The 11,410-nt window shown below is 43.5% G+C and overlaps 1 protein-coding gene across 2 annotated transcripts in view; it reads right to left on the bottom strand.

Moving 5' to 3' along the window:
• The window catches only part of LOC107738905 (protein WWC3-like), a 59,577-nt gene that overhangs the window by 22,903 nt on the left and 25,264 nt on the right, over nucleotides 1–11,410 (bottom strand). For both annotated transcript variants that reach the window (XM_016550828.1, XM_016550818.1), the window contains exons 2-5: nucleotides 6,580–6,689; nucleotides 5,322–5,525; nucleotides 3,831–3,907; nucleotides 381–460 (exon numbers count right to left, since the gene is read on the bottom strand). In XM_016550828.1, coding sequence (XP_016406314.1) covers nucleotides 381–460; nucleotides 3,831–3,907; nucleotides 5,322–5,525; nucleotides 6,580–6,689 — 471 coding nt within the window. The remainder of the gene's footprint in view (nucleotides 1–380; nucleotides 461–3,830; nucleotides 3,908–5,321; nucleotides 5,526–6,579; nucleotides 6,690–11,410) is intronic.

Here is an 11,410-nt window from a genome sequence, read left to right as displayed (position 1 = left end):
TATATATGTATGTGTGTGTGGTTGTACATACACATATGTAGTTGTTTTTTTGGTGTTTGGCTTAGTGTTATGTTAGACTCATTATTATACTCTTATACCTTTTGTTCTTTAATATTTTTAATTGTTTTTAGCTTTATCGTTTGTTTTTCATTTAAATGTTAGGTTTTGAAATTTTGTTGTATGCATTTGTCATTTTTATTGAATTTATTTATTTTTAAAATGTGTATAAGTAGTATTTATAAAGTTTTAGCTTTTAGTTTTGGATCTGTTTTCAGTTGTTTTAATACTACAATTGATTGCTTCTGTTGTCCTCATTTGTAAGTCGCTTTGGATAAAAGCGTCTGCTAAATTACTAAATAAATAAATAAAAATAAACTCACTCCTGTAGGGTCTCCACTCCCATTTCCTTGTACTGCAGCTCCTGTCTCATCTGTGCCAGTTCCTGTTTGAGTCTGGTGAGCTGTGGACACAAGAGCCACTCAGTCAATACACATCAAAACACACAGTGGGATTCCCTTCAGAGCCACCACTGCAAAAAAAAAAAAAAAGATTAAGTCATCAGCAGAGACATGTATAATCGTTCCCGACCCGCCCAACATACACAGAAACTTAAAACGACCTTGAACACACACATACACACAGCCCTCCCAAAACCGCAACGAAGGAATGTAGGGTCATTCAATATACAGCGAAAACCATCAGATATGAAGGTAACAGGCCACAGTAAACCAAACATGACATAATATAGAGTTTATTTGCTACAAAATGTTGTTTTTTTACACTTTTTGATCAGTTATGATAAAAGTCTTTTAACAAATTGTTCTTAAATTATGTTATTATATATAATTTTCTCAGGCTAAACTTGAATTTTGTCATTTGTTTCATAAAACACAAAAGAAAAAGTGTGTAAAAAAATCTTCACACAGTTCTTTTCCAAACAATGACAGTTAATTGTTTGTCAAACTCCAAAAAGTCCAAAAACAGACCGCAAAATTAGTCCATGTGACTGGTGCACCATTTTTTCCTACGTACACCACCATTCAAAAGTTTTTTGATCATTTGTTTTTAAAGAAATTAATACTTTTATTCAGCAAAGAGGCATTGATCAAACAGTTAACCAACAATCAAGACATTTGTTACAAATGATTTCTATTTCAAATAAATGTTGCTCTTTGAACTTTCTTATGGCGTTTAAATAGTGTCAAATCTCGCGCATATAAAACAAGACGCGAACACATGATATGAGCACACAGAACAGTATCCGCGCGAGGAAAACCATCCTCGCGAGGGAGCATTTCTGCACCGAGAGCGCACAGAACAGTATCCGCGTGCAAAAATGCGCTCTCGCGAGAACGGTGCTGAGTAGCGCTCGCTCAACCATCTCTATGCCCTCTCAACTGCTCAACCCCTGCTCGCTCGTCAAGTTGACTTTTGAGACTTTGGAGGCGGGGATCAAATGTCAGATGTCTCCGCTCCTGTGATTGGTCATTTTCAACACATTACCGCTTGTTAAGTCGTGAGCTTAGAAATAGTTTTTTTATTTTTTTTTATTCAATAATTAGTCATGTATAAATAACATGGCAACACCAATACCTATTTGCATTAGAATATAAAAACAGGTATGAAACATGAAACATAAGGAATAGTCTAGTCCAGGGGTGCCCAAACTTGGTCCTGGAGGGCCGGTGTCCTGCAGAGTTTAGCTCCAACTTGCCTCAACACACCTGCTGGTAAGTTTCTAGTATGTATGGCGTTTAAATAGTGTCAAATCTCGCGCATATAAAACAAGACGCGCGCACATGATATGAGCGCACAGAACAGTATCCGCGCGAGGAAAATCATCCTCGCGAGGGAGCATTTCTGCACCGCGAGCGCACAGAACAGTATCCGCGTGCAAAAATGTGCTCTCGCGAGAACGGCGCTGAGTAGCGCTCGCTCAACCATCTCTATGCCCTCTCAACTGCTCAACCCCTGCTCGCTCGTCAAGTTGACTTTTGAGACTTTGGAGGCGGGGATCAAATGTCAGATGTCTCCGCTCCTGTGATTGGTCATTTTCAACACATTACCGCTTGTTAAGTCGTGAGCTTAGAAATAGTTTTTTTATTTTTTTTTATTCAATAATTAGTCATGTATAAATTAGCTGGTTCTGGTGTGTTTAATTGGGGTTGGAGCTAAACTCTGCAGGACACCGGCCCTCCAGGACCGAGTTTGGGCACCCCTGGTCTAGTCATTTCAATATTTGAGAATCAATTTACAATACAAATCCGTTTTTGACCATTATTTATTCATATCACACATTTAAGCCGACCTTTCAAAAACAGGGTAAGAGCTGACCAAGGAGTGGAGAATGTGGACATCGCCAGGTTTATGTTTACTGTCCGTGGCAATGATCGGGGAAGCTTCATCGGGGATGTGCTGTAATACTACCGAAAAAAATAATGATCCCAAAACTTATTATTATTATGTTTTTGAAAGATCGGCTTAAATGTGTGATATGAATAAATAATGGTCAAAAACAGATTTGTATTGTAAATTGATGCTCAATTATTGAAATGACTAGACTATTCTTTATGTTTCATACCTGTTTTTATATTCTAATGCAAATAAGGTATTGGTGTTGCCTTGTTGTTTATACATGACTAATTATTGAATTAAAAAAAAAAAAAATATATTCCTAAGGTCACGACTTAACAAGCGGTAATGTGTTGAAAATGACCAATCACAAGAGCGGAGACATCTGACATTTGATCCCCGCCTCCAAAGTCTCAAAAGTCAACTTGACGAGCGAGCAGGGGTTGAGCAGTTGAGAGGGCATAGAGATGGTTGAGCGAGCGCTACTCAGCGCCGTTCTCGCGAGAGCGCATTTTTGCACGCGGATACTGTTCTGTGCGCTCGCGGTGCAGAAATGCTCCCTCGCGAGGATGGTTTTCCTCGCGTGGATACTGTTCTGTGCGCTCATATCATGTGCGCGCGTCTTGTTTTTATATGCGCGAGATTTGACACTATTTAAACGCCATTCTTTCTATTCATTGAAGAATCCTGAAAAAATATTAAGCAGCACAACTGTTTTCAACATTGAGAATAATAAGAAATGTTTCTTGAGCACCAAATCAGCATATCAGAATGACTTCTGAAGGATCATGTGACATTGAGGACTGGAAAATTCAGCTTTGCCATTGCAGGAATAATAAAATGATCAAATATATTAAAATAGAAAACAATTAGATTTAAATTGTAATCTTTCACAATATTATTGTTTGTACTGTATTTATGATCAAATAAATGCAAACTTGGTGAGCATAACAGAGTTCTTTCAATAACTTCTTGCTGATCCCCAACTTTTGAACAGTAGTGTATTTCTTCTAAAACCATACGACAGCTTTGAGTTTGGAACAGAATGAAATGCGAGAATCAAACCTGAAGCAGTGCCATGATGAAAATTAATTAGCTGTGTAAATATTCTTCTTGATTTCTCCTACTGTAGGAGCTGGTTTGGAACGACAAGACAAAAACGTTTGAATTCTTATATCTGGGTGATTTATTCGTTTAATACGACAGATTTAGAGGTAGTATTTATCATCCTCAGGCCAGCTTTCTGACACAATGACTCTTCCTGTAGTACTGCACTAATTCATAGAGGCCTAACAAACTCTGCCCTAGAGAAACACTGCAGTGAACCCAAACCTAGGCCTCTTCTTCCTAAAGGTACCCACCACCTCCCCTCAACACACATATATAAACACACAATCAACACAGCACATGAGGGGCCCCTGCCTCCCCACTTGAGCCTGACGTACATGAGGCATTGTTCTCTGAGGATAATGACCTACCCGCTCACGCCTACAGGCGATTTCCGCTTTGATTTGGTCAGGGTCATATTTTGCATTTGAAGAGGAACCAGAGTGAGCTATGAGAGAGAAAAATTAGTCAAAAAGTCACAATCACATCTTGCTCATGTGGTGCCACTGACTGTAACTTGGTATTATGCATATAATGTAAAAGTAATTTAATCCAAACCAATCAGAACTATTCGAATCTCAAGCTAAGAAATCAGTACATCTGCCAAAGAGTACCATGGTTACACCATGTTTTATTATTAGATATGTATTAGTTTTCTTTGAAGTACCCATGTAAATACTATGACACGTGTCTTTGAGTACCATATAGTAAAGCTACATGAAAATCAAATCTGTTACAAACACACCATTGTTTTGCCCCAGTACTTTTTTGATAAAGCTGGATATGTGTGAAAAAAAAGAAAAAGAAAAGAAAAGAAAAAAGATGGCTTTGGAAAGTGAGAAAAACGGAGAAAGAGAGAAGTAGTGATTTCTGCTTTGGTTAGGATCATATTTTGAATTTAAAGAGGATTATTCATAACTAAAAATACAGAAGAAATGTAATTAATATACAATTGATGAACATGTTTTTAATTTCTGAATTAATTTATTTTGAAAAAAAAAAAACAATAATAAAGCCTCATTAAAAGAATATTTTTTTTATTCTGTGAAAGAAAACCTTTTTCAGCAGTTGTGCACAAGCTTTTTCTTAAAATTTTTTTTTACAAAAACTGCTTAATAATCTTAATATTAAATATTTCATATTAATATTAAAGGGATAGTTCACCCAAAAAATGAAAATTCTGTGATCACTTACCTTCATCTAACCAAACAGGTGACGGTAGCCACTGACTTCCATAGTTTTTTTCATACTATGGAAGTCAATGGCTACCGTCAATTGTTTAGTTACCCACGTTCTTCAAAATATCTTCTTTTGTGTTCAGCAGAAAAAAGAAACTCACAGGTTTGGAATGACATGAGGGTGAGTAAACAATGACAGAATTTTCCTTTTTGGGTGAACTATCCCTTTAATATTAATAATATTAATGGCTATACCATTAATAATAATAATAATAATAATAATAATAATACCCTTATTATTTTATAATATCAACTTTTTCTAAACAAATCAAAAATATGTACATTTGACTAAGTGATGGGTATGAATAAATGCGCTCAAATGTTTTAGTGAGAAACAGGAAGTGAGAGCAGAACTGATGAATGGTGGCAGGAAAGGGAGGGGAAGGTGAAGGGAAAAGGAGGGGTGAGCTGGACTAGAGGAGGAAGGGAGGAGGCCATGGAAGTACGAGTGAGGAAAGGAACAGATTGCAGCCAATGAGTGACATTGAAATAAGCCTAGAGTAAGAATGACTTCATTGAAAATCTCACACAATATGACTAATAGACTGGTGCGTTGTTAGACGGCTGAATCAGCAGTGTGTGTAATGTGAGTGTGATTAAAGTGAGATGTGATGCGTGTCTCACAGCTGGTGACTGAACGGTTGTCATCCTGAGTGAGCTGGTTGAAGAGTTGCATCTCTTGCTGTGCCAGCTCGAGTCTTTGCTGTTTGATCTGATACATCTCTTTCTTAGCATTGAGAGCCTCCTGTGCCACCACCAGGTACTCTTTTAACATGCGCTCCTGCTCCTGACGCCATTGTGTGCGAGGGTTCTCTATCTGGGTTGTCTCTGGGTGAGAGAAACATAACCACAGTATTAAAGCCATAACCCATGACAGCACTCCAAAAATAAGTATTCGATAACCATAAAAATGTCACCAAAGATGCACATATATCAACCATTAATGATATCAACATTAATGGTATATTAGAACAGACAGACAGAATGATAGACAAACAGGCTGACAGACACAACAATAAACATCCATATGATGAACAGAATGATGGACAGATAAAACAATAGACACATAGAACAACAGACAGAATGGCAGACTGAAAGAGAACAACAGACAGACAGAATGACAGACAGATAGATGGACGGACACACACACACACACACACACAACAATAGACATACAGACAGACAAACAGAATGATAGACAGAGCAATAGAATGAACGATAGACTGAAAGACAGAGAAGACAGAACAACATACAAAAAAGTGGTAACATTAGTTTAGGGACCAATTCTCACTATTAACTAGTTGCTTATTAGCATGCATACTACTAGGATAGTGGCTATTTATTAGTAATTATAAAGCACATATTAATGCTTTATTCTGAATTTGCATGACCATATTTTAGATCCCTTAATCCTACCCCATACCTAAATTTAACAACTCCCGTACTAACTATTAATGAGCAGCAAAGTAGGAGTTAAATGAGGCAAAAGTCATAGTTAATAGTGAGAACTGGTCCTACAAACTAAAGTGTGATCATGCAACTACCACGGTTTCTGGACATTGTACCATGTTTTATTATTGCTTCATAGTAGTGTCTCAAATAATGCACTCGCTATAATGTGTGTGTGTGTGTGTGTGTGTAAAACTCAGGCTATTCACCATTTAATTATCCAAGTTCTGAAAGCGAATTGTGCGTTTGAATGTAATTTGGAGGACTTTCTCAGCAAATATTGTTTTAGGTGATTATTTGCCAACTGTTTAATTAAACAGCATATCGTGTAATTAATTCAACTCACTGACAGCTCTAGTTTGACAGAACTGACCAGATGGGCCAGACGTGTAAAATATGACATTTAAAAACAAAACTAAAAAGCGCAACTTACTATTGATGTGGTCGATGTAGTAGACGCCCACCTGCTGGTCATACACCACCTCCCAGCCCAGAGGAAGCTCATCCCCCACACAGTCGGCAAAGGTCAGGGGCTTGGTAATCCTACAGGAATACAGAGAGAACGAATGTCAGAGTTGAAAACACCTCAAATATGTGCAGTACATGAATATTTTGGAGAACTTGTCCTTAACAGGCCAGTGACAAAAAACAACATAATAAACTCAACACAACAGAGTTGAGGCGTTATAATAACTAAGCTGCTTTTGCTACTTTTTACAACACTGCGCGATATGCCTCATGTATTTCTGGGTTTCTAGAAGCATGTGTGCAAAAAAACTATTTTGTAGAAAGACTCGCATTGGGCCAAACTAAGTTGTGCGGACATTTGAAGAATCTGGAGCATTCCCTGAGATCGCTAATGAATGTGTGTTCAGTCAGTCAACAGCTACTGATCTCCTCACCCCAAGTCAAAAATGTGTGTAATATAGGCACTGCAGGAAGAGACAGCCCATAAACGCATTCCACACAGTAGAAAGCAGGCCTGCCCTACGGCCCACAAACACAAGTAGGACACTGGATACTGCACAAATCACTTTTCACACTTTTAATGAACCACATCAATGGCTACGTTTACATGCAACCAAATAATCCATTTGTAATCGGATTGACGGCTCAATCGGACTGAAAAACCGTCATGTAAACACCTTAATCGATCCGATTGAGCTCCGATCGGATTGAAGGGGGTGGTTTATTCCTTTTCTAATACGATTGAGAGTGCATGTAAACACTCAATCGGATTGAACCCCGAAACTGAAAGAACTGCGCATGTGCAATCACGCAGAAATAGCGTAATGATGACGCACAGAATGAGCGTTCTTCCTTTTGAATAAAGTGTTGTATAAATGCGTGGCCTGTCATTATAAAACTCTCCTTTCACTCGGCAACTGTGAAGTGGAACAGGACAACCTCCCACCAGTCCTTGTTTTGGATTCTCATCCACAGGCAACCCGTTTTGGGCGCGGGGAGGGGCATTTTTACTTTTACATTTTTACATATTACATAAATATCTCATTGAAATAATCTCTGTATCCCTGTGAATTTTCGATGTTGAAAATACTGGTACTGAAAAATTAGGCTGGTTTCAGGTTAACCTCAGCCAGATTGGACACATGTATATAGAATATGTTGTAGTGCTTGATTTGAATTAAATATTAAATTCAGAAAAACACCGAAATAAAAATTAATTAAAAGAATTAAACATTTCATATGGCCCTATCATTGTAAAAAAAAAAATGTTTTATTTTAATAATAAAATAAAATAGTTAACATTGTATGAATTAAATTGTTTAGACATGTTTTTATTAAAATTTATTTAAACAACTGAAACAGAAAACATTGAATTTGAAAAAACTAAAACTGAAATATGGGGGAAAAAAATTTAACTGATTTCATAAGGCCATAATAATGTAATTTCTGTTATACAATTTAACAATTTATTAAAAGTTTAAGTTTCATGATTTCAATCAATTAGACATGCTTTTTGATTACTCAAATTTAATTTAAACACTAAAACAGACTGTGGCGAGTATCCCGGTTCCAGATCATCGTCGCCCTGGAAACGCCGCTCCTACACAAATCACAAACTACCACCACCTGTGCGGGATGACTGGCGCACCTGGAGCTCATTCCCACAGGCCTTAAAGCCAGGAGAGAAGGCGCACACGGGGAGAGGTGGAAGAGGAGCTCCAGGCGGAAACTAATGTCTGTTTTGTTTCTTCTCCTCCTGTGCAGAGACCGGCGACCCTCTGGACGAGTGGCCAGCAGCCCTGCACGAGCACCGAGTGACCCACCCCCCAAGCACCGTGTGATCCTATGCACAGACACTTCACCTGCTCACGTATAGCACCACTTGTGAATAAAGCACTTTCCTGGGGTACTTTTTGCCAGTTCTGTGTCTGTGGTCTGATTCACCCCGCGATATATGGTGGAGAATGCGGGCATGAAAGGTGAATTGAGACATAGATCGCTAACGCCAGGTTGTTTTGTGTGATCACTCTAGGGGTACCGCTCTCTCTCCCGGGAAATGGAAGAGATCATCCGACATCTTACCAAGCTCTCGGCGCGCCAGCAGCAGTTCACGGAGCGCTTGGCAGCTCGACAAGTATATACTGACCGGGTTGTCGAACACTTACAGGCCAGCGTGGCGGGCCGCGTGCCCCTCCCGGAGGTGGACAGCAAAGCCCACCAGCATCTCGTCCGACTGTCCGAGCAGGATGATGTCGAAGCCTACCTCCATACCTTTGAAGTCATCGCGACCCGAGAGGGGTGGGTGAAAGAGGAATGGGCCCGGATCATCGCCCCCTTTCTCACGGGGGAAGCCCAGCGCGCCTATTACTCCCTTCAGGCTCCCCGAAATGAGAGTTACGACGAGCTCAAGGCCGAGATCCTCGCCCGGGTGGGCCTGTCTCCCCTGTGTGCAGCACAGCAGTTTCACCAGTGGGTTTATGATGAGCGGAAGACGGTACGAGCCCAAGCCGCCCAGCTCGCGCGCCTGGCCCATCTCTGGCTGCTCGCGGATTCGCCGTCTGCCAACAAGGTGGCCGAGAGGGTCGTACTGGATCGGCTGTTGCGGGCCCTGCCCCGCCCGTTGAGGCGCCCGGTCAGTATGAGGAGCCCTCTGGACATGGCGGAGCTCGTCGAGGAAGCGTCGGGGACCGGCCACCCGAAGGCCCGTTTTACTCGCGTCAGACAGCGCGAAGGAGGGTGAGTCAAACACTGCTAATGTTCCTGCTGTATATCTCGATGTGTTTCAACAGATCGCGGCTGGAGGGTCCTTTGGCCGGGAACAGCGCAAGGATGACCGCTTGCGTAACTGCTGGGAACGAGTACGTTGTGTGGATGAAGTGGATCGGCTACCTGGCCCACACCCCCTCCCTTACTTCATGACTGACCAGGGCACCCCGTTCATGTCCCGGGTGATGGCCGACCTCTGCCGCCTCCTCCAAGTAAAGCAGCTGAGAACGTCAGTCTACCACCCCCAAACGGACGGGCTCGTTGAAAGGTTCAATCAGACACTCAAGCAAATGCTGCGACAGGTGGTGGCCGAAGATGGACGCGACTGGGACCTTATGATCCCATACGTGCTGTTCGGCATCCGCGAGGTACCCCAGGCCTCCACGGGGTTCACCCCCTTCGAATTGCTGTTCGGGAGACAGCCTCGGGGTCTTCTGGATGTGGCACGTGAAGCCTGGGAGAACCAACCTACCCCAAACCGCAGCCTCGTAGAGCACGTACGGGAGATGAGGGAACGGATCGACAGGGTAATGCCGCTGGTTCGAGAACACCTGATCACCGCCCAGCCTGCCCAGCGACATCTGTATGACCGACCCGCCCAAGCCCGAGAATTCCATCCGGAGGACCGCGTGACGGTGTTGGTCCCCACAGCAGCCTCCAAGTTCTTGGCAACCTGGCAAGGTCCCTACACCATCGTGGAACGGGTGGGACCGGTCCACGTATCGAGTTTGACAGCCGGGCCGTAGGAGAGCCGAGCAAATTTACCATGTCAACCTCCTCAAGAAGTGGATGGGCCGGCCCGAACAGCTTGCCGCCCTTGCCCAATCTCAGGCCCCGGTTGTCGACATGGACCCGCAGCTGTCTGGGACCCAGAAAACGGACCTCGAGGCCCTGGTCGGTCAGTTCAAGGATGTGTTCAGGGAGACCCCGGGGAAAACAACGGTCTTGGAACACGAGGTCTGCACCCCGCCGGGAGTCGTAGTGCGGCAGCGGCCCTACCGGATACCAGAAGCTCGCCGGCCGGCGATAGAGGAAGAGATAAAGAAGATGCTTCAACTAGGGGTCATTGCGCCCTCCCGTAGCCCCTGGGCCACCCCGATTGTCCTGGTACCAAAGCCGGACAACACCCTCCGCTTCTGTAATGACTTCCGAAAGCTCAACGAGGTCTCTGCCTTCGACGGATATCCCATGCCCCGAGTGGACGAGCTCCTCGACCGGCTAGGCAAAGCCCGGTACATTAGCACCTTAGACCTCACCAAAGGCTATTGGCAGGTGCCCTTGACCCAAAGCTCCCAGGAGAAGACAGCCTTCAGCACCCCCAGTGGCCACTGGCAGTACTGGGTTCTTCCCTTCGGTTTGCACGGGGCACCTGCCACGTTCCAACAGCTGATGGATATCCTGCTCCGGCCTCACCAGGCCTATGTGGCTTACCTGGACGATGTCGTAATTCACTCGGAGTGCTGGGAAACCCACCTGGAGCGTCGCCGAGGGTGTTGATGGAGCTTCGGAGGGCTGGCCTCACAGCCAACCCCAGGAAGTGTCACCTAGGCCTTACAGAAGCCAAGCACCTGGGATACAAGATTGGCCGAGGGCTCATCATGCCCCAAGAAAAAAAAGTTGAGGCGGTAAAAAAGTTCCCTCGGCCCAGTAACAAGACACAGGTACGTGCATTTCTGGGGTTGGCGGGCTACTACCGGTGTTTTATCCCCAATTTCTCCTCTATTGCCAGCCCCCTGTCAGACCTCACCAGGAAGGGGCAGCCCGAGGCGATCGTCTGGACTCCGGAGGCGGAGGAAGCTTTCCAAGCGCTGAAGACGGCCCTAACGTCCTCCCCGGTTCTGCATGCACCGGACTTCAGCTGCCCCTTCACGCTATATACCGACGCCTCCGGCCAGGGCTTGGGAGCAGTACTCTCTCAGCTCCGGGATGAAGAGGAGCACCCCGTGGTGTACATCAGTAGGAAGCTCTCCCCCGCGGAGACCAGGTACGCCACGGTCGAGAAGGAGGCCTTGGCCATAAAGTGGGCAGTC

This window comes from Sinocyclocheilus rhinocerous, unplaced genomic scaffold (genome assembly GCF_001515625.1).
Source record: "Sinocyclocheilus rhinocerous isolate Xijiao unplaced genomic scaffold, SAMN03320098_v1.1 scaffold1182, whole genome shotgun sequence".
NCBI lineage: Eukaryota > Metazoa > Chordata > Actinopteri > Cypriniformes > Cyprinidae > Sinocyclocheilus > Sinocyclocheilus rhinocerous.
The sequence above is the reverse complement of the archived record's forward strand: the minus strand, read 5'-3'. Positions and strand labels throughout refer to the sequence as shown.